General features: G+C 38.9%; 1 protein-coding gene and 1 pseudogene across 1 annotated transcript; both read left to right on the forward strand.

Moving 5' to 3' along the window:
- Positions 1-204: 204 nt before the first annotated feature.
- LOC101557817 (olfactory receptor 7A5-like) lies at positions 205-1,152 on the forward strand. The gene has a single exon (XM_055124729.1). It carries the CDS (start codon positions 205-207, stop codon positions 1,150-1,152), a length of 948 nt encoding a protein of 315 aa, XP_054980704.1.
- Positions 1,153-11,791: 10,639 nt separating this feature from the next.
- LOC101558088 (olfactory receptor 7A5-like) lies at positions 11,792-12,738 on the forward strand (annotated as a pseudogene).
- The last annotated feature ends 11,031 nt before the right edge of the window (positions 12,739-23,769 follow it).

The raw sequence follows: 23,769 nt of genomic DNA on the forward strand, positions 1-23,769 counted from the left end.
TGAATTTCATTTAGTGAATGAAAAGTTACTGAGGAAAATTTTCAAATGGGGAGTATGTATTAAATAAAATATTTTTAAAAATCCTAAGTATTTAATCAGTGGTAATGTGTGCAAAAATGAATTATTGCCCTTAAAATATTTATACACCTTTCTATGAATAGTATTTGTTCATTTTATTCTTTTTAGCATCAACAACACAATCACATGAAGCCAGACAATGATGGAAATGTTTCAGAATTTATTCTTCTGGGATTTTCAGAAGATCCAGAGCTGCAGCCCCTCATCTTTGGACTTTTTCTTTCCATGTACCTGATCACCATGCTGGGGAACCTGCTCATCATCCTGGCCGTCAGCTCAGACCCCCACCTCCACACGCCCATGTACTTCTTCCTGTCCAACCTGTCCTTCGTGGACATCTGCTTCACCTCCACCACAGTCCCCCACATGCTGTTGAGTATACACAGAGAAAGTAAAGCAACAACCTATGAAGGGTGCATGGCTCAGATGTTTTTTGTCTGTGTTTTTGCAGCATTAGATGACTTTCTCCTGATGGTGATGGCCTATGACCGCTTAGTGGCCATCTGCCACCCCCTGCACTACATGGTTATCATGAACCCCCGACTCTGTGGACTGCTGGTTCTGGGATCTTGGATCATGAGCAGCCTGATATCTTTTTTACAGAATATATTGGTGTTACGCTTGTCCTTCTGCACAGATTTGGAAATACCCAACTTTTTTTGCGAACTCAAGTTGATAGTCCAGGTTTCCTGTTCAGACACCTTTGTTAATAACGTGGTGATGTATATTTCAGTTGTTCTCGTGGGTGGGGGGCCCCTAGCTGGGATCCTTTACTCTTACTCTAAGATAGTTTCCTCTATATGTAGAATCGCATCCACTCAGGGGAAGATGAAAGCCTTTTCTACGTGCTCATCTCACCTCTCAGTGGTCTCTTTATTCTACTGCTCTTGTCTTGGAGTGTATCTAAGCTCTGCTGCTACCCACAGCTCACAGTCCAGTTCAACCGCCTCTGCCATGTACACTGTGGTCACCCCCATGCTGAACCCCTTCATCTACAGTCTGAGAAACAGAGACATAAAGAGGGCCCTGAATGCATTCTTGGTGAAAGGAACTACAAAAGGACACTTGTCCTAGGCATGAAAAAAGGGCTATTATGTTGAAGTCAAAATCTTCGAAGAAAAATTGTAATTATTTTTCATGTGTTGGGTATAGCATTTCCTCTTTCTTTCTCCTTGATTACCATTTCTTTGACCATTGCTCAATTTATTTGATATCTAGCCATTGTGTCTGCATCCCACAGTTTCCACCACAGTTTTTGGTAAACATTTCCGAATTCATTGTCTACCATGGTTCGGATGCATTTTCAATACCCTCTTCTCTAATGAGAGCACATTTTTCTTACAAAATATTTTTGTTAAAGGACTTATACCACAAACATTTAATTCTTTGCTAAATAGTCATCACAAGCTAGAGAGATATTACAAAGGATAAAAGACTTACCATTCACAGAATCAACCTGTTGTGTATTTCTGGCATCAATATGGTCCTGTGGAGTGATCCCTGAGTGCAGAGCCAGGAGTCAGTCATTTATTTTCTTCGGAGTCAGTCTTGAGCAAAATCGAATGTGGCCCCCAACCTGAAAATAATATAATCATCATAAGCTAGATAGCTCTCATTCTTATCAATCTATATTTTGAATACGCTTATTAATAGAAGAAAATAATACATGGGATTGAGCCAGAGCACACAGATGGGGGATTATCTTGCATGTAGCCAATCTGAATTCAATCTCTGAAATCTCATGTGGTCCCGAGTCAGGGAGAGAAAGGTCTTGCCGAAGCATAGAACAGGCTTCTCCCCATTTACATGCTCTTCTTTACTTCATGACACAACCACCCTCTAAAATTTTGCTGTATTTTAGTCTCTGCTTGTTTATTTGTGTTCCATAATAGAGTGGTGAGTCTTTGTTCCTGTAGCACCCTAAACTCATCACCTTTAAAATGAGGAGTGTTGTCAATCTGCAAACTTAAAAATTCCTATAAAAATAGTTGGTACCTGATTTCATAGGAAAAAGCTACTAGAAGAATTTGTATGTGAAAGGTGCGTGTATATAAATGGTTAAAATAAAATATACTAGTAGTTGTTTTATATGAATATTGTCTTTGTTGTTTCCTTTTTCTCTTAATTTTTAAGAAGGCCCTTTGATTCACAAAATTGCTCATGAGAGCATTATTTCAGGCCTAAGATGCTTCAAACACCAATCCCACCACCAATGCCCCTTTCCCTTCCCCAGTATTCCCAGGTGCCCTTGTACTCCCTAGCCTAACTCCTTGGCAGGAATATAAAAACGTTACTTCATATTACTTGCTCAAACAAGCTTAAAGACATGGCAAATGTAACTCAGAAACTAAATTGTCATGTTCAGTGCTTATATCGTTTTAACTTATGTAAATAAATAAATTTAAATCGCTTAATACAATATAGTACACTGCCCATTCTCATTTTACATAACTATGTTTTTAACTCTGCCTTCTAAAATATATCACACAAAATTTTATTTTGTACTTGCATTTTATTGTGGTGCTAATAATTTCTTCCCTAGCGTAGATAAATCATTCTTATTTATATATTTATTTATTTGCTTTTTGGGGTCACACTTGAAGATGCACAGGGGTTACTCTTGGCTCTGCACTCAGGAATTTCTCCTGGCCCAGTTCAGGGGATCATTTGGGATGCTGGGAATTGAACCGGGTTGGCTGCGTGCAAGGCAAATGCCCTACCCTCTGTGTTATTGCTCCATCCCCAATTTTTCAATGTTTTTTACACCAACGTTTCCAAATTTGTTTTATGCCAGCGATCATAAATATATACATATATATTCATATATATCTACATATATGTGTATGTTCGTAAATCTCCTTATACCTAATAGACAGCAGAGTTCTTTTAGAAAAAATAAAATGAAAATATGTAAAATATGCATCTCTACCAAATATTTCCTTTTGCTTGTTGAGTGATCATCTCAAACTTTACTACTCCAATAGTGAACACACTATATTGACGAGCATGTTGATTTACAAAATTTATAATAGAGAAAATCTGGGATCACTTGTACTTTCAGAGTTAAACACCTGAGTATATCTGATCTATTGAATAAGGTGGACTGAAAATTAGAAGTTTGTTTTTTACTGATTCCTGGGTTAATTATCTTCTGTATGAAGTTTTCCTTTTACAATAATATCCACAGTGCCACTTTTATGTCTTTTACAAGATTATTATTAAGAGTTTTATCCTGAAGAGCAGTCCTCATTGCCAGACATAAAATATATAAACAGATCTATTGAATATCCACATCAATGATCTGAAATATGAAGTCTAGTTTCTAGCCTTACATTGTTTGACTATGCAAATTATCTCTTATTCAAGAAGTACATATACTTAGCAGACCAAGGAGGGTGTTGTCCTATGTAAATAGCTTGGCATATAGGGGGGTATTTTTATAGAATAATGACAGTGACAGTGAATTTTATTTTGTTCAGTTTTGAAATGTGCATTGCTGTCTTGGTTATGACTCATTTGATAATTCAAGTCCTATGTCATCACCTTCTCTTTCTTCTGGACATGCTACACATTTTGATTTGTGTATCATTTTAAGTAAAGCATGATAAGCTTCATGTCTTTTTAAGACAGTTTTTAAAACTATAATCTCCTTCGCCCACATTTAATTCTGATGTATGCAATGGGGACTAGTAAACATAATGTCAGACAATTTCTTCAATCAAGAAATAAAATGCTGGCCATTTTGCCGCAAGATTCAGCAGTAAGAATGCGGGGCGGCTGAACAGCGAGCTGGAGAATGTTCCGGGCCAATAACACCGAGTCAACACACAGAGAAGGTGCAGAGTCCCCGCCTTCTCCAGATGGAGTCCAGGCAACACTGAGCTTCTACTACACTCCTGGACTTTGAACTAAACTACAATCCCGTGCTGCCCCGGGAGGGAAGGATTTTTGTCCTCGTCCTTTTCCCCTCTTGGCAGCTTGGCGACGACCACCGTTTAGTGCCAATCGGACAGAGAGGTAGGAGCTTGCAATGATGGGACACATGGGGAATCTTGCGATGGGGGTGGGGCAGAACCGGCCCTGCTTCCTGCCGGAATGAAACCCCAGCGGCCTCCCACGAACAGTTCCCCCGTTCCTGAACAGCCATGATCCCAGAGGCACACAAACCAATCTCGGAACACAGCAGCTGCTGGCAGAAATACCTCTGGACTTAATACCAGAATCCCAAAACAGGGTGGCCACTTTCACGACAGGGCAACATCATCTGCTCATTGTTATCAACAATAGAAAACATACAGTCTAATGAAGCCATTCAGACAGGTCTGACTGTTGGGGGGGAAACTCCAAATAATGATAGTGAGTTTTCTGTCAAAAATTAAACGTAATCAAAATAATGAGAGAGTTTATTGAAAATCATCTGCCACACAGGCAGAGGGATAGTTTGGGGGTTTCTGGGTTCTTGGTGGTGGAACATGTCCACTGGTAAAGGAAGGGATGGGTGTTTGATCATTGTATGACTGAGACTTGATCCTGAAAGCCCTGAAACTGTTCTCATGGTGTCTCAATAAAAAAGCATAAAATAAAATAAACCCCCAAAAAGGAAATAAAATTCATGATCATTTTCATAATATCTTCTGCATACAAATGTCTATGATTGACTAAAGGATCAGATCATTTTTGACAGTGAAGTATTTAAATTTATTAAGGTATACACATTATTTCTATTTATTTTAATTTTATTTTAATTGGGAAATATAATCACATAGCATTAATGTCATGCTATCTTGACCAATTTATCACATATTACTATCACAATATAGTGAAGCTACAGCAGCACACATGTGTTTCGGTTTAACATACTTACTTGTATTTTCTTATATTCTTCATCCCTCTCGGAGAGCCTGGCAAGCTCCCGAGAGTATCCTGCCCACACGGAAGAGCCAGGCAAGTTCCCCGTGGCATAGTCGATGTGCCAAATATAGTAGCAATTACAGGTCTCATTCCCCTGACCCTGAAAGAGCCTCCAATATGGCAGCATTTGCAGGACTAGTAAGGAGAAACTGCTAAAATCTCAGGGCTGGGACACATGAAGACGTTATAAGCTCCCACTTGAGCAAATCGATGAACAACAGGATGACAATGATACAGTGTCACAAATTTAACAGACATAGTATAAACAGAACACTTTTATGTGCTAGGAAGTGAAAATATTCATGTCACTTAACTTGTTGCAATATTTTTACTGAGGTAGTCTCAAACCAATGATGCAAAATGTGCCTGCCCTGTGTCCTGAAGATCATCTTGCACTTTAATAATTAGGGGTTTTGATTAGCATCATGAACATTTATGTCTACTTCCTTCTTAATATTTGAAAAATTCTGACAATATTTCTTTTTGTTTGTTATTTTTGTTTGTTTGGGATCACATTCAGAGATGTGCAGGGGTTACTCTTTACTCTGTGCTCAGGTCTGACTACTGTGGAACTTGGGGAATCACATGGGATGCTGGAGATTGAACTTGGGTTGACCATGTGCAAGTCAAGTGCTTTATCTGCTCTACTATTACTCCAGCCCCCTATCTCTTTAAAGAATAGTTATGGTTCTCTTATCTCTTCTTATCTTAAAATATTTTTATGTTTATGATGCTATTTCTCGTTTAGTCTGATTGTTCTTGCATAGTTTCCTCACATTGGAAGTTTTAGATTTGTCTTCTGATAGATCCTAAATTCTCAAGATTATGTGGGCATTCTCTCATTTGATCTATATTTTCAATGATTTATAATACAATTTTAACAAATTTTTTAAAGTTTTTACTCCAGGTGTACTTTAATGATTTTTAAAAAGTACTATGCATATTCAATAATTCTATTTCTGAGGTTATTGTAAATCTGAGTTTTCTTGTAGCTTACTGAGTTTTCTTGTAATATAAATTACTATTTTGGTTTGTGGGGGGCACATCCAGTGGTGCTCAAGGCTTTCTCCTTATTCCATTCACAGAGATAACTCCAAGAAGGGTTTGGGGGGGAATTAAGTAGTGTTGGGGATCAAGCTTGGGTTAGCCTCACACAATGCAGTTTCTATATGGTGAAACTCAGGTGTCAAAACATTTTTATTAACGTAAAATGTTTTATATTATTCACTAAAGAGCAGTATTTAACTTATCACACTGTAACACTGTAGCACTGTCATCCCAATATTCATCAATTTGCTTGAGTGGGCACGTTTGCATTTGTCCTTGTCTCGGGCTAGTGCAGCCCAAAAACATCTGCTTGCTCCAGGAACTCGAAGTGAGACCTGTTTTGTCACTGTTACAATATTTGGCATATAGAATACACCATGGGTAGCTTGCCAGGCCTTGTATATTATCACTCTATCACTGTCATCCTGTTACTCATTGATTTGCTTGAGTAATGTCTTCATTGTGAGACTTGTTACTGTTTTTGGCATATCGAATATGCCACTGGTAGCTTGCCAGGCTCTGCCCTGCAGGTGGGACACTCTCGGTAGCTTGCTGGGCTCTCTGAGAGGGACAGAGGAATCAAACCTGGGTCAGCCGCGTGCAAGGCAAACACCCTACCCACTGTGCTATGGTTCCAGTCACTGTATATTATACTGAAAGACAATTTTAAGATTTCTGGAAAAGACTTCACAAAATCCAAGATTACCCTCAGAACCCCTCAGCTCAACTCTTGTGAGGAATGGCGTTTTTTTCCAGATATTAGGGGGTCATGCCTCCACCCCAATCTGTGCTCTGAATTGAGAAGGGACTTGAACTAATGAAATTACAAAAGGTCCTTATGGGGAAAATGCAAACACTGGTGTGATGCTACTTGGTTAGAGGTGTGGCAGGAATTCTAGCTTTTACTGGAAAAACTTCAAAGGGATCAAATCTTTAGAAAAACTATATTCATTTTGTCTAATGCCTTTGGAAAAGCAAATCATTAGGAAAAATTGTTTTCTGACCTTTGGGAAGTGATGTGCTTGGGGACCAGAGGAACAAGAAGTAAACATGCCTAATGGGCAGACATGGGCGCTATAAATATTGCTCATCTCTTGTGTCATTGAAATTGTCATACTGGGATGGAAAAGAAGTTTTGGGATTTCTGTTTTCCATTCTTAGGTCTGACTGGGGTATGAGACTTCACTTTTCCTGCTGTCTTGTCTGAAGGATGGACCTTCCTTCATCATCAACCTCCTAAGGAGGAATTCGCACCTGCACCTGGAGGCATGCAGGTGAGTTCAAACACTGACAGATCTGCAAGGAGGGTGAGAGATAATGGATGGCTAGATCAGTGGTCACCAGTAGCCGTTGTCCTTAGTCTAGAGGCAGGGGAGTGTCTCATTGGTTTGCCTTGAAAATTGATGGTTGCATTGATACCAGAGGCTGCTGAGATTTTAGCATGACTCTGATACTCCAGTTTGAATGATTTGTATTTCCTAACTCATTACACACTATATTAGCAGTGTTGGGTAAAAGTTTTGAGAGGGTCAGTTTAAAGTGCTTTCAAGCAAGAATAATATTTTCACCCACAAGATATGAGTAGTCCAGAGACATTTCACAATGGATGCTGTAGTGAAGAGGGGGAGGGGTGGGTGACAGCCAGGATGCTCCGAAATTCCATGCTTGGGACAAACTCTGTCACAGAATGGCTTGGTCCAAGTTCATATAGTAGTAGTTGACAATCCTCAATACAAATAAATCATTATTTATACTATTCACTGCAGTCAATATATAGTTTTAATTTTCATCCTTATAATATATACCTACTTATCTTCTGCTCCCCTCCCCCAAACATAGAATATTCTTGGGTATCAGTTTAATATTCTCTACCCCATTCCCTATGACAGTTTCCTTTCTTTTTTTGTGTCATTTATTTATATATTTTTAACTTTAATTTAAATGATCAGGTTACAGTAGTGTTAATGTTTATGCTGTGTAGAAAGCCCTTGCATCCCAGCACGATCAGAACACCCGTGATGCTCTCCACATTGTCAATATATAACCTCTTGTCCAATAAATGAAAGACATTTCTCCTTTCTAAAATAACACATTTAGTTTCGATTTAATTAAGTTTTCCTTATAACTGATTTTTTTCATTGATTTTAGCACACCTATACTACCAATATTAGTACAGTAGCACTTCTGTCCTGTTGTTCATCGATATGTTCGAGTGGGCACCATTAATGTCTCCATTGTGAGATTTGTTGCTGTTTTTGGCATATCCAATATGCCAGGGTTAGCTTGCCAGCCTCTGCTGGGTGGGCAGGATACTCTTCGGTAACTTGGCCGGCTCTTGGAGAAGGACAAAGGAATCGAACCTGCTTGGGCCGTTGTCAAGGCAACGCCCTACCTGCTGTGCTATCGCTCCAGTCCAGTATAACAAAATATAACTACCAATAAAACTATATAACTTAACTGCCTATATAACTACAAATTCAACAAATGTTATTCATACATATGTATAACCCCTTTTTATATTAACATTTAAAAACATTTCTGTTGCCAGTTTTCTCAATTGCTTTTGAAGGAAATGTTCTATTTTCCAGATAAACAGTCACTGTTTCTAGATTCCCCTTTACAGTACAACCTTTAAACCAGATAAGTTTAAAATCTAACTTGCTAAAGATCCTATGGATTCATACATAATGTTTGATTGTTTTGTAGAAATAATAACTGTGTGTCATTCCTGTGGATTTTCTAGAATTCCCTGTAAAGGATTCTAGAAAATTATTTAGATTTGAATCTTTAATAATCAAAATATCAATGTAGGTAGATATTAGGCAATCATTCTTGTGTGTCATCATGTTTCATTTTGTGTTTATGTTCTTCAAGAAATTGTCTTTAAGAAACACTACACATTTTCAGCTGTTCTCCTCGTACTGCTTTCAGTTCATTTTCTTTCCATCACATGCTATGATTTGGCTTGACAGACATACACGTGTATTCAGTTGCTGTGAAGGATGCCAGAGGAAACACAGAGACAGCATGGTTCAAGCTCTATGATGGCAGACTCAGAGGACAGTGGGCTACATGTAAGTATGCTGTCCTGCCTGCAGGCATAAGCACATGAAAAAAATATTTTCAGTATTAAAAGGTGGAATTGTTATGGGGTGGGCGGGATTGATAGTGCTTGAAAAAATGAATAATTTGCCTATTGGATAAAACCCAGGGCCAGGACTAGAATATCCCCCAATGAAATAAAAATTATCGATTTTAAAACAATGTCCAAAAAAAATCACAGATGATGCCATATAAGAATAGTGTTAAAGGAGCTTGCCAGCTGGAAACATGTTGCAATGCACTGGTCGATTAAAGATGGACTAGACTGAGGAAAAATGAGTCTTGTATTGAAATAGAAATTGCTTACTTTTCTAAGCACTGTTTTTATTTTCGTTTGCAAAGCCCAGAGTTGTTCATGTCTACTTATTTTGGGGGGTTGCACGATATATAAGGTTTTGAACACAGATTTCACTTTGTTCTTTTTAAAAGGTCCTTTTATTAAATTCTGTTGGTTGACAAGGCAATGTTGTCAGGTTGGAATATAGCCAGAACCAATGAAGACTTTTCCTCCTCAAGATCTCTCAGAGAATCTCAGAGCTTACTATGTCTTTTCATTTCCTATTCAATCAATATTCTTCTTTCAATTATTCCACCTAAGTTCATCAAACAGTCACTTCTAAGTATTATTGAGTGACATGGCTGACTATGACATTTCTCCAAAGTGGAGTCCAAAGACTATTTATTTTTTTGGAGCGGCTTAAGAAATGAATGGTGAAATACTGAAAATTTCTGCAACCTGTTTGGAACTGAAAGATAGCTTGTTGAGTGAAATAGGCCAGAAGAAATACACAGGAGGGTCTCATTTATCTGGTATATACTAGGTGAGGAAAGGTATTGTCATAAAGGAGAATGTTTAGATCACCTTTGAACCTAGTGTTTAAATAATAGTTTATAGAAGAAGGATAGAGAAGAAGAGAAATCAAGGGGAAAGAGGAGAACAGGAAGCAATTTGTGAACGGCAACAGGGCTTCAGTTATATTGTGATGTGGGCGAGTGATAGCCGTGTATCCAAAATACAGACCCAGAACATTGAAATATGAGATCTAAGCTGCAATCATAGGAACTTTATAATTTGCCTGTCAAGTTGACAGGTAGTAAAGGGTGGTGGTGGGGGGTGGGTTAGGGTTAGGGTTAGGTTAGGGTTAGGATAGGGAGAGAATGTGGGAATACTAATAGGGGAAGGTTGACACTGGCAGTTGGTTTGGTGTTGAAATATTCTATTCCTAAAACTCATCTATCAAAGACATTGTACATCACAATAATTGAATTATAAAGTATAAAAAATAAATGAAATTTTAGAGGGTGGTTTCACTCATAAGTAATTTGAATAAATAAATATGTGAGATGGCAAAACCAAGATATGTAGATTTTCCTATTGCAAATGAAAACAAATAATCTTAGAACACTTATAGCATTCTGCATACTCATGTATATGTGAAGTGTTTGTGTGTGTGTGTGTTTTCTATGAAGAGAAATTTTCTCAGGTTATGGATATCAGAGTTTGTATGGTGCAAGGGAAATCTCAAAATTCAGGGGCCAGAAATCAGCAGGAGAAGGGACTAAGAACCATTGAGTTTCTAATCATGTGTCACCTTTAGACTAATAGAGTATAAGAGGACCGGTTGATGAACCATAAGGTTTCTGTGTAACAGAGAAATAACTTTTCTCAGCAACTCTTCTGTCACCATCTGCCTTATATCCGACTGCCTCACAACTTCTATAACCAGCTTTGTTTTGATTTTATTTATTTATTTACTTACTTATTTATTTTGCTTTTTGGGTCACACCTGGCCATGTACAGGGGTTACTCCTGGAAGTGCTCAGGGGACCATATGGGATGCTGGGAATCAAACCTGGTTGACCACATGTAAGGCAAAAGCCCTACCCGCTGTGCTATCACTCCAGCCCCAATTTTCCTATCACATAAAGCCCAGGGCCAGGACTAAAAAATCTCCCAAGAATATCAAAATTATCGATTTTGTTTTTATTTTAATATCTAAAAAAGGTACCTTCCTGGGGAATTACCATTGTTTATTCCCATCTCAAGATATACATGCCAAATTACCATCCACTCTCCCTCCATATCTACTTCATCTTTGCCTGAATGTGATCTGTCTGAAGCACTTCCAAAACATAGAACAGACTGTGCACCATTTCCATGCCTTCTTATTTTATACAAATAATTACCCTCAAAAATGTTACAAGATTTCATTTTCTGCTAGTGTATTTGTGCTCTATCGTGGAGTGCTGGGGATCATTTTACTCGACCACATTAGGCCCAGAGCCCAGCAATCTCTTCAAATAGTGACAGTTTCCAATTAATTTCATTCAGTAAATAAAGAAAAATTCTCTAACTCTTTGGAATAAGTTCTGTCACTGTCACTGTCATCCTGTTGCTCATCGATTTGTTCGAGCGGGCACCAGTAACGTTTCTCATTGAAAGACTTATTGTTACTATTTTTGGGAAAAAGTTACTGAGAAAAATTTTCATATGCTGGGGAACATGTCTCAAAAAGGATATTTTTTAAAATCCTAAGTATTTAATCAGTGGTCATGTATGCAAAAATGAATTATTGCCCTTAAAAAATTTATACAGCTTTCTATGAATAGTATTTATTCATTTTATTTCTTTTAGCATCACACACACAATCACATGAAGCCAGGAAATGATGGAAATGTTTCAGAATTTATTCTTCTGGGGTTTTCAGAAGATCCAGAGCTGCAGCCCCTCATCTTTGGACTTTTTCTTTCCATGTACCTGATCACCATGCTGGGGAACCTGCTCATCATCCTGGCCATCAGCTCAGACCCCCACCTCCACACGCCCATGTACTTCTTCCTGTCCAACCTGTCCCTTGTGGACATCTGCTTTACCTCCACCACCGTCCCCCACATGCTGTTGAGTATACACAGAGAAAGGAAAGCAATAACCTATGAAGGGTGCATCACTCAGATGTTTTTTGCCTGTGTTTTTGCAACATTAGATGACATTCCTTGACTGTGATGACCTATGACCGCTTTGTGGCCATCTGCCACCCCCTGCACTACATGGTCATCATGAACCCCCGACTCTGTGGACTGCTGGTTCTGGGATCTTGGATCATGAGTAGCCTGGCATGTTTGTTACAATACATATTGGTGTTACGCTTGTCCTTCTGTACAGATTTAGAAATTCCCAACTTTTTTTGTGAACTCAAGTTGATAGTCCAGGTTGCCTGTTCAGATCCCTTTGTTAATAATGTGGTGATGTATATTTCAGCTGTTCTGCTGGGTGGGGGGCCCCTGGCTGGGATCCTTTACTCTTACTCTAAGATAGTTTCCTCTATATGTAGAATCGCATCCACTCAGGGGAAGACGAAAGCCTTTTCTACGTGTGCATCTCACCTCTCAGTGGTCTCTCTATTCTACTGCTCTTGTCTTGGAGTGTATCTAAGCTCTGCTGCTACCCACAGCTCACAGTCCAGTTCAACAGCCTCTGCCATGTACACTGTGGTCACCCCCATGCTGAACCCCTTCATCTACAGTCTGAGAAACAGAGACATAAAGAGGGCCCTGAATGCAATCTTGGTGAAAGGAACTACAAAAGGACACTTGTCCTAGGTATGAAAAAACAGCTATTATGTTGAAGTCAAACTCTTAGAAGAAAAATTGTAATCATTTTTCATGTGTTGGTTATAGCACTTCCTCTTTCTATTTCCTGGATTACCATTTGTTTGGGGCTGGAGCAATACCACAGTGGTTGGGCGTTTGCCTTTCAAGCGGCCGACCTGGTTTCTATTCCTCCGCCCCTCTCGGAGAGCCCCGCAAGCTCCTGAGACTATTGAGCCTGCGTGGCAGAGCCTGGAAAGCTACCCATGGCGTATTGGATATGCCAAAAACAGTAACAATAAATCTCTCAATGGGAGACGTTTTTGGTGCCTGCTCGAACAAATCGATGAGCAACGGGATGACAGTGACAGTGACCATTTGTTTGACCATAGCTCAATTTATTTGATATCAGCAACTGTCTCTGCATCCCAGTTTCCACCATATTTTTGGGTAAGCATTTTCAAATCCATTGCCTACCATGGTTTGGGTGCATTTTCAATACCCTCTTCTCTAGTAAGAGTACATTTTACTTATAAAATAGTTTTGTTAAAGGACTTATACCACCAACATTTAAAACTTTACAAAATAATCATCACAAGCTAGAGAGATATTACAAAGGATAAAGGACTTACCATTCACAAAATCAGCCTGTGGTGTATTTCTGGCATCAACTATAGTCCCCTGGAGTGATCCCTGTGTGCAGAGCAGGAGTCAGTCTGTTTCTTTTTTTAAGAGTCAGTCTTTAGCAAAATCGGATGTTACCCCCAACCTGTAAATAATATAATCATCATAATCTACATAGCTTTCATTCTTATCAATCTATATTTATGACTATGCTTATTAATAGAAGAAAATAATTCATGAGATTGAGCCAGAGTACACAGATGGGGGATTATCTTGCATGTAGCCAATCTGGTTTCAATCTCTGAAATCTCAAGTGGTCCTCTATGTCTCCTTAGGGTTGTTCATGAGTGAAAATCAGGAGTAAACTCTCAGTGACACTGAATGTGGACCCCAAACAAACAAAAATATGGGATCACTTTCATTTCTGGGCACATTTCCTTTGTCCACTTGTTCTCTGAACTAAAGTGGAATTTACTGTGTTGTGTTTCTGATGATCTCTCTGCTTGATTATCCACAGTCGATTGTTCTCTTTCAGCAAACCATCCAATTCCTATCTCAGAGATGGACAAAGTCATTATCAATTGTGTGTCTTCAAGAAAAGGCTTCATTGCCTGATTGAATGTGAGGTCAACACTATGTATACCTTTTCCTGTCCTCCACTTCCTGACTATGCAAAACACCTCTAGTTCATTTAGTACAAGTCCCCAGTCCTGTTGGAGGGGTTAATATTCATGTGTAGGAGGTTTTCACAAAGAGGATGAAAACTGATATTTGTTTTATTGTTGAATAATCTTTTTTTTTGTTTTGTTATGATTTTTGGGTCACACCTGGTGATGCACAGGGCTTATTCCTGGCTCTGCACTCAGGATTTACTTCTGGCAGTGCTTGTGGACTATATGAGATGCTGGGAATCGAACCTGGGTCTGCTGTGTGCAAGGCAAATGTCCTACCCACTGTAGGATCCATCCATACCCTGTTGAATTATCTTTTGTTGTAAAATTCCATTGTGGTCCTTATTGTTCTTTCTGTATTCAAACCCATTATTATCTCCTATTACATTATACGGTGCCTGCTCTCTATTACATTTGTGAATTATTCTTGAAAAGCACGACAAACTTTTATGACTTTTTAAGTTTGGGGGTCCACACCCAGAAGTTTTCAGGGCTTACTCCTGGCTCTGTGCTCAGAGATCATTCATGGTGGATAATTTGGTTTTGAGAATCAAACGCTGAGATGGCCAAGTACAAGGCAAGTACCCTACCTGCTATACTATAACTCTGGCCCAAATTTTCATCTCTTTTTTTATGCGATTCTTAAAACTTTAATCTCCCTCACCTATATTTCATTCATGACCTAGTAAACATAGCATCAGAAAAATATTGCAAGAAAATATGTAATGCGTGGGAATATTATGTACCTTCTCATGTAAAAATGGGTCAAAGTTTGGTGTGTATATATTTTTATTTCAGGTAAATTTCTCAAACATATGCACACAAGTGCAGAATAATTTCTAGTTTCCTATCTTATGTGGTAATAAATACAATTCTGCTTTAGAAGTGACAGAAATGAGAAAGATAAATGCCAGATATTTTTTCCTTTATTATAATTGTTGAGGATGGATCAGCGGGTAGGGCATTTGCTTTTCATGCGGCTGACCCAAGTTGGATTCTTCAGTCCCTCTTGGCGATCCCAGCAAACTATCAAGAGTATACCGCCCACAAGGAAGGGCCTGGCAAGCTACCCATAGTACACTCGATGTGCCAAAAACAGTAACATGTCTCACAATGGAGACATTACTGGTGCCCGCTCGAGCAAATCGATGAACAATGGGATGACAGTGCTACATAATTGTTCATATAGTTTATAATAGCATCCATATTATTGTTTTATAGAAGTGTTGCAATTACTCTTCTGGAGTTGCCAAGGGACTCTGTGGGATCAGGTATCAAACCAGAATTGAACCTGATCAATATAAGAGCCTTTATCCTGCACTATATCTCCAGCACCTGCAGTGTAATCCTTAGTGTAAAATTAAAAATTTTATTTAAATACAAGTCATTCTTAATTCTGATTTCATTATGTTATATATTTGATGTTTCTTGCCAAACTGCCAACTGGAGAGTTGCGGTTTTCTGCAGGTTTCTCCAAAATGCTTGGGTTACTAGTAGAATAAAATAAGAATAGCTTCATATTATAAGCATAATGTTCGAGGGACAGGGAAATTGTTATCGCTTCCTGGTTAGAGAGTCTCGGTTTCCAAATTCTGCCTTGAGATGCAATGTTTTTTTTTTACGTTAAAAATTAAACTTGATATATGGTAAAGTTCATGTATACTGTTTCATTTTTATGAAAATCAGAACTGTAAATACTGGGTGTATTGATTCTAGAAAACTATATTAGACCCAAGTTCTTGGCAATTAAAATCAGAATTCAAGAAACTTTTATCTGTTTTGTTTTGAGTTGAATTTTTTTAGCACATAAATTGTCTTGACACTACACACACTGTAATCTATTTTTCTTATCCTGCATTTATTTTATTATTAGTTTTACCAAAAGTCATGATTGGACTTGATAGATATGCATAAATATTAGTTTCTATGAAGAATGCTAAAGTGAGCACAGAGTTGACTCCGTGCTGTGTGGATCATGCATTGTGAAGGTAGAGACAAGACATTGAGATCAATGTAAGTGTGATGTGATGCCCTCAGACATATCAAAAGAAATTATTTTGTACTAAAAGGTGCAATAGTTATGGTGTGGGGAGGATTAACAGTGCTTGGAAGACTAAGAAATTTTCTGATGGAGAAAGTTCAGAGCCTGGACTAGAGTGTCCCCAAGGATTTGAAAGAATTTAAATTTTTTTTTGCTTTTTGCTTTTTGGGTTACACCCGGAAATGCACAGGGGTTACTCCTGGCTCTGCATTCAGGAATTACCCCTGGCGGTGCACAGGGGACAATATGGGATGCTGGGAAATGAACCCAGATCGGCCGAGTGCAAGGCAGACGCCCTACCCTCTGTGCTATTGCTCTAGCCCCTTAAAATTTAATTTTTTTTTTTTTGCTTTTTGGGTTGAAGTGAAAGAATTGAAGACAAAACCACAATATCCAAGAGTATCAGAGAAATGATGCCACAGAAGAATAGTGAGGAAGGAGCTTGCCACGTCCCTGCTAGAGCCATATAAGAGTGTAATAGCCACTGAGTCATGATACAGACTTGGAAAAAAATAAGTCATCTACATGGCAGAGAACCATAATGCCCAAAAGGAAAAAGAGGGAGAGAGAGCCAGAGAGAAGGAAGGAAAGTGCCTGCCAAAGAGGCAGGCTAGGGGTCAGGGAGACAGGATGGAAACTGGCGAGTTTGGTGGTGGGAAAGGTACGCTGGTGAAGGGATGGGAGATAGAACACTGTATGACCGAAAACCCAATCGTGAATGACTTTGCAACTGTATCTCACGCTGATTCAATTAATTGGAAAAAAAAGAAATTGCCAATTTTGGAAGTTGTATTTTTGTTTGTAAAGTGTAATTTGTTTATATCTATTTTGTTGAGCACAAGGATTTTACTTTTGTCTTTTGACAAGGGTCATTTGACATGGTTGGAAAGAAGCCAGAAACAAAAAAAAAAAAAGTCACTCCATCCTCGAGATCTCTGAGAGCATCTGAGCCAACTACGTCTTTCCACTCCCTCCTCTCTATCTGATCTTTCACCCAATGTCAGGGAGAGAAAGGTCTTGCCGAAGCATAGAACAGGCTTCTCCCCATTTACATGCTCTTCTTTACTTCATAACACAACTACCCTCTAAAATTTTGCTGTATTTTAGTCTCTGCTTGTTGATTTGTGTTCCATAATAGAGTGGTGAGTCTTTGTTCCTGCAGCACCCTAAACTCATCGGTTTTAAAATGAGGACAGCTGTCAATCTGCCAACTTAAATATTCCCATAAAAATAGTTGGTACCTGATTTCTTACAAAAATGCTACCAAGAAAAATTTCCATGTGAAAGGTGTGTGTATATAAATGGTTAAAATAAAATATATTAATACTTGTTTTACATGAATATTATCTATTATCTCTGTCGTTTCATTTTTCTTTTAGTTTTTAAGAAGGCACTGTGATTTACAAAGTTGCTCATGAGAGCGTTATTTCAGGCCTAAGATGCTTCAAACACCAATCTCACCACCAATGCCCCTTTCTCTTCCCCAATGTTCCCAGGTACCCTCATACTCCCTAGCCTGACTCCTTGGCAGGAATATAAAAACGTTATTTCATATTACGTGCTCAAACAAGCTTAAAGACATGGCAAATGTAACTCCGAAAATAAATTTTGATGTGCAATGCTTATATGATTTTAACCCGTGTAAATCATCATCATCATCATCTCGTTGATCGTTGGTCATAGAATTTCTCGAGCGGTCTCAGTAACGTCTTCGTTCTTCCTAGCCCTGAGATTTTAGAAGCCTCTTGACTCATCCTTCCCAAGGATGTCACATTGGAGGCTCTTTCAGGGTCAGGGGAATGAGACCCAGCATTGTTACTGGTTTTTGCATATGAATTCACCATGTGGAGTTTGCTAGGCTCTCCCTGTGGGCAGGAAACTCTCAGTAGATTGTCAGGTTCTTTTAGAGGGAGAAGTAGGCTATAAGATATAGAGTGGCTGCTTTGCTTCCGGGAGCTTGGTTTTAAGTCTCTGAATGTCAGCCTTTGGTGGGATTATAGGGTGCCGGATGCAGTCCCTGGGCATGACCGCCTATCTACTGGAAAATGGGAAATCTGGGCAGAAGAGGTCCAGTCCTGATCCGAGCAGGGTTGGAGGTCTCAGCCCCGGGTCCACACCTGGGTTCCTTTGCCGGTACTTTCACGCGTGAGGCTCGTCCGAACGTGTGGAGAGCAGCTTAGAGCATGGCTGTGGCTAGGCTCCAGAGGTCTTCAGCCACATAAATAAATAAATTTAAATCACTTAATACAATGCAGTACACTGCCCATTCTCATTTTACAGAACTAAGTTTTTTACTCTGCCTTCTAAAAGTGGGTGGCCACTTTCATGACCATGCAACATCATATGCTCATTGTTATCAACAATAGAAAACATACTATCTAATGATGCCATTCTGACAGGTCTGATTGTTGCGAGGAAAACTCCAAATATTGATAGTGAGTTTTCTGTCAAAAATTGAATGTTATCTAATTTTTTGAGAAGCATTGATCCAGCAATACCACTTCTGGGAATATATCCTGGAGAAACAAAAAAGTATAGTCGAAATGACATCTGCACTTATATGTCCATCACAGCACTGTTTACAAGAGTCAGAATCTGGAAAAAAACCCAGTGCCCAAGAACAGATGACTGGTTAAAGAAACTTTGGTACATCTATACAATGGAATACTATGCAGCTGTTAGAAAGGATGAAGTCATGAACTTTACATATAAGTGGATCAACATGGAAAGTATCATGCTAAGAGAAATGAGCCAGAAAGAGAGGGACAGGCATAGAAAGATTGCACTCATCTGTGGAATATAGAATAACCGAGTACGAGACTAATATCCAAGAATGGTAGTATATAATACCAGGAGGTTAGCTCCATAGCTTGGAAGCTGGCCTCACATGCTGGGGGAAAGTCATCCCAGACAGAGAGGGGAACACCAAGTAATACGTGATTGGAGATCCTGCTCGGGAAGTGAGATGTGTGCTGAAAGTAGACTAGAGACTGAACAGGATGACCACCCATACCCCTATTTCAAACCACAACACCCAAAAGGAAAGAGAGATGTCAAATTGGAATGCCCCACCACAGAGGTGGGGTGGGGTGGGGGGATGAGATTGGGGGGTGGGAGGGATACTGGGTTCATTGGTGGTGGAGAATGGACACTGGTGTAGGGATGGGCTCTTAAACATTGCATGAAGGAAAAACAAGAACAAAAATGTGTGAATCTGTAACTGTACCCTCACTGTGACTCACTAATTAAAAAATAAATTTAAAAATTGAATGTTATCAAAGTAATGAGAGAGTTCATTGAAAATCATCAGCCACATAGCAGAGGGGAGAGGGAGGGGGGGTCTCTGGGGTTCTTGGTGGTGGAACATGTCCACTGGTGAAGGAAGGGATGGGTGTTTGATCATTGTATGACTGAGACTTGATCCTGAAAGCTCAGTAACTGATCTAATGGTATCTCAATTAAAAAGCAAAAAATAAAATAAAATAAAATAAAATAAAGAAAAATAAAATAAAATAAAACAAAAAAAGAGAAAATGCATGTTCATTTTCATAACATCTTCATACAAATGTCTATGATTGGCTAAAGGATCAGATCAGCTTTGACAGTGAAGTATTTAAATTTATTAAGATACACACGTTTCTGTTTATTTAATTTTAATTTTATTTTAATTGGGAAATATAATAATATAGCTTTAATGTCATGCTTTCATGACAAATTTATCACATATTACTATCACAATATAGTGCACCTACAGCAGCACACATGTGTTTCGGTTTAACATACTTGCTTGTATTTTCTGATATTCTTTATCCCTCTCGGAGAGCCTGGCAAGCTCCTGAGAGTATCCCACCCACAAGGCAGAGCCTGGCAAGCTCCCCGTGGCATACTCCATGTGCCAAATACAGTAGCAATCACAGGTCGCATTCCCCTGACCCTGAAAGAGCCTCCACTATGGCACCATTTGAAGGAAGAGTAAGGAGAAACTGCTAAAATCTCAGGGCTGGGACACATGAAGACGTCACAAGCTCCAACTTGAGCAAATCGATGAACAATGGGGTGACAGTGATACAGTGATACTATCACAACTTTAACAGACATAGTATAAACAGAACACTTTATACTATGTCAGGGATGTGAAAATATTTATGTCACTTACCTGGTTGCAATATTTTTACTGAGGTAGTCTCAAACCAATGATGCAAAATGTGCCTGCCCTGTGTCCTGAAGATCATCTTGCACTTTAATAATTAGGGGTTTCAATTAGCATCATGAACATTATGTCTACTTCCTTCTTAACATTTGCAAAATTCTGACATTATTTCTTTTGATTTGTTATTTCTGCTTGTTTGGGATCACATTCAGTGATGTGCAGGGGTACTCACTCTTTACTCTGTGCTCAGGTCTGACTCCTGTGGAACTTGGGGAGCCACATGGGATGCTGGAGATTGAACTTGGGTTGACCATGTGCAAGTGCTTTATCTGCTCTACTATTACTCCAGCCCCTATCTCTTTAAAGAAAAGTTATGGTTCTCTTTTCTCTTCTTATCATTAAATATTTTTATGTTTATGATGCTATTTCTCATGTAGTCTGATTGTTCTTGCGTAGTTTCCTCACATTGGAAGTTTTAGATTTGTCTTCTGATAGTTCCTAAATTCTCAAGATTATGTGGGCATTCTCTCATTTGATCTATATTTTCAATGCTTTATAATAAAAATTTTAACTACATTTTTTAAGTTTTTACTCCAGGTATACTTTAATGATTTTTAAAATGTACTACACACATTCAATAATTCTATTTCTGAGGTTATTGTAAATCTGAGTTTTCTTGTAGCTCACTGAGTGTCCTTGTAATATAAATTTTTTTTATTTGATGGGGAGCACATCCAGCGGTGCTCAAGGCTTTCTCCTTATTGCATCCTCAGAGATAACTCCAAGAAGGGTTTGGGGGGACCTACGTAGTGTTGGGGATCAAGCTTGAGTCAGCCTAACACAATGCAGTTTCTATATGGTGAAACTCAGGTGTCCAAACATTTTTTAATTAACGTTAAATGTTTTATATTATTAACCAAAGAGCAGTATTTAACTTACCATACTGTAGCACTGTCATCCTGTTATTCATCGATTTGCTTGAGCGGGCACCAGTAACTTTTGCATTTGTCCTTGTCTCGGGCTAGTGCAGCCCAATGACATCTGCTTGCTCCACGAACTGGAAGTGAGACCTGTTTTGTTACTGTTACAATTTTTGGCATATAGACTACACCATAGGTAGCTTGCCAGGCTTTGTATATTATCACTCTATCACTGTCATCCTGTTGCTCATCGATTTGCTCGAGTAATGTCTTCATGGTGAGACTTGTTGCTGTTTTTGGCATATCAAATATGCCACTGGTAGCTTGCCAGGCTCTGCCATGCAGGTGGGATACTCTCAGCAGCTTGCTGGGCTCTCTGAGAGGGACAGAGGAATCAAACCTGGGTCAGCCGCGTGCAAGGCAAACGCCCTACCCACTATGCTATTGCTCCAGTCACTGCATATTATACTGAAAGACAATATTAAGATTTCTGGAAAAGACTTCACAAAATCCAGGATTACCCTCAGAATCCCTCAGCTCAACTCGTGTGAGGAATGGCGTTTATTTCCAGATATCAGGGGGTCATGCCTCCACCCCAATCAGTGCTCTGGATTGAGAAGGGACTTGAACTGATAAGATTACAAAAGGTCCTCATGGGGAAAATGCAAACTCTGGTGTGATGCTACTTTGTTAGAGGTGTGGCAGGAATTCTAGCTTAAACTGGAAAAAATTCAAAGGGTTCAAGTCTTTACCAAAACTATATTCATTTTGTCTAATGCCTTTGGGAAAGCAAATCATTAAGAAGAATTGTTTTCTGTCCTTTGGGGAGTGATGTGCTTGGGGACCAGAGGAACAAGAAGTAAACATGCCTAATGGGCAGACATGGGCGCTATAAATATTGCTCATCTCTTGTGTCTTTACAATTGTGATTCTGGGATGGAAAAGAAGTTTGGGGATTTCTATCTTTCCATTCTTAGGTATGACTGAGGTATGAGACTTCACTCTTCCTGCTGTCTTGTCTGAAGGATGGACCTTCCTTCATCATCAACCTCCTAAGGAGGAATTCACACCTGCACCTGGAGGCATGCAGGTGAGTTCAAACCGGTCTCTGCAAGGAGAGTGAGAGATAATGGATGTCTAGACCAGTGGTCACCATCGTCCTTTGTCCTTAGTCTAGAGGCAGGAGAGTGTCTCATTGGTTTGCCTTGATAATTAATGATTGTATTGATACCAGAGGCTGCTGAGATTTTAGCATGACTCTGATACTCCAGTTTGAATGATTTGTATTTCCTAACTCATTACACACTATATTAGCAGTGTTGGGAAAAAGTTTTGAGAGGGTCAAGTTTAAAGTGCTTTCAAGAAAGAATAATATTTTCACCCACAAGATATGAGTAATCCAGAGACATTTCCCAATGGATGCTGTAGGGAAGTGGGGTCGGTGACAGCCAGGATGCTCCGAAATTCCATGCTTGGGACAAACTCTGTCACAGAATGGCTTGGTCCAAGTTCAAATAGTAGTAGTAGACAATCCTCAATACAAATAAATCATTATTTATACTATTCACTGCAGTCAATATATAGTTTTAATTTTCATCCTTATAATATATACCTACTTATCTTCTGCTCCCCTCCCCCAAAAATAGAATATCTTTGGGTATCAGATTAATACTCTCAGTCCCATTCCCTTTGACAGTCTCCTATGTTTTTTGTCATTTATTTATATATCGTTAACTTTAATTTAAATGATCAGGTTACAGTAGTGTTAATGTTTATGCTGTGTAGAAAGCCCTTGCGTCCCAGCACGATCAGAACACCCGTGATCTCTCCACATTGTCCATATATAACCTCTGGTCCAAAGTATAAAAGACATTTCTCCTTTCTAAAATTATACACTAAGTTTCAATTTAATTAAATTTTCCTTATAGCTGATTTTTTTCAGTGATTTTAGCACATCTATACTACCAATATTAGTACGGTAGCACTTCTGTCCTGTTGTTCATAGATTTGCTTGAGGGGGCACCATTAATGTCTCCATTGTGAGATTTGTTACTGTTTTTGGCATATCCAATATGCCAGGGTTAGCTTGCCAGCCTCTGCTGGGTGGGCAGGATACTCTTCGGTAGCTTGCCGGGCTCTCCAAGAAGGACAAAGTAATCGAACCTATGTGGGACGTGGTCAAGGCAACGCCCTAACTGCTGTGCTATCGCTCCAGTCCAGTATAACACAATATAACTACCAATAAAACTACCAACTTCCAATATAACTATATAACTTAACTTCCTATATAACTACCAATTTAATAAATGTTATTCATACATATGTATATATAACCCCTTTTTATATTAACATTTAAAAACTTTTCTGTTGCCAGTTTTCTCAATTCCTTTTGAAGGAAATGTTCTATTTTCCAGATAAACAGTCTCTGTTTCTAGATTCCCTTTATAGTACAACTTTTGAACCAGTTAAGTTTAAAATCTAACTTGCTAAAGATCCTATGGATTTTTACAGAACGTTTCATTGTTTTACAGAAATAATAACTGTGTGTCTCCCCTGTGGATTTTCCAGAATTCCCAGTACAGGATTCTAGAAAATTATTTTTAGATTTGAATCTGTAATAATCAAAGCATCAATGTA

The sequence above is a fragment of the Sorex araneus genome, chromosome 2 (assembly GCF_027595985.1).
Source record: "Sorex araneus isolate mSorAra2 chromosome 2, mSorAra2.pri, whole genome shotgun sequence".
NCBI lineage: Eukaryota > Metazoa > Chordata > Mammalia > Eulipotyphla > Soricidae > Sorex > Sorex araneus.

Coding starts and splice junctions, on each gene's coding strand:
- LOC101557817 (XM_055124729.1), top strand. CDS start 205: ATGAAGCCAGACAATGATGGAAATGTTTCAGAATTTATTCTTCTGGGA.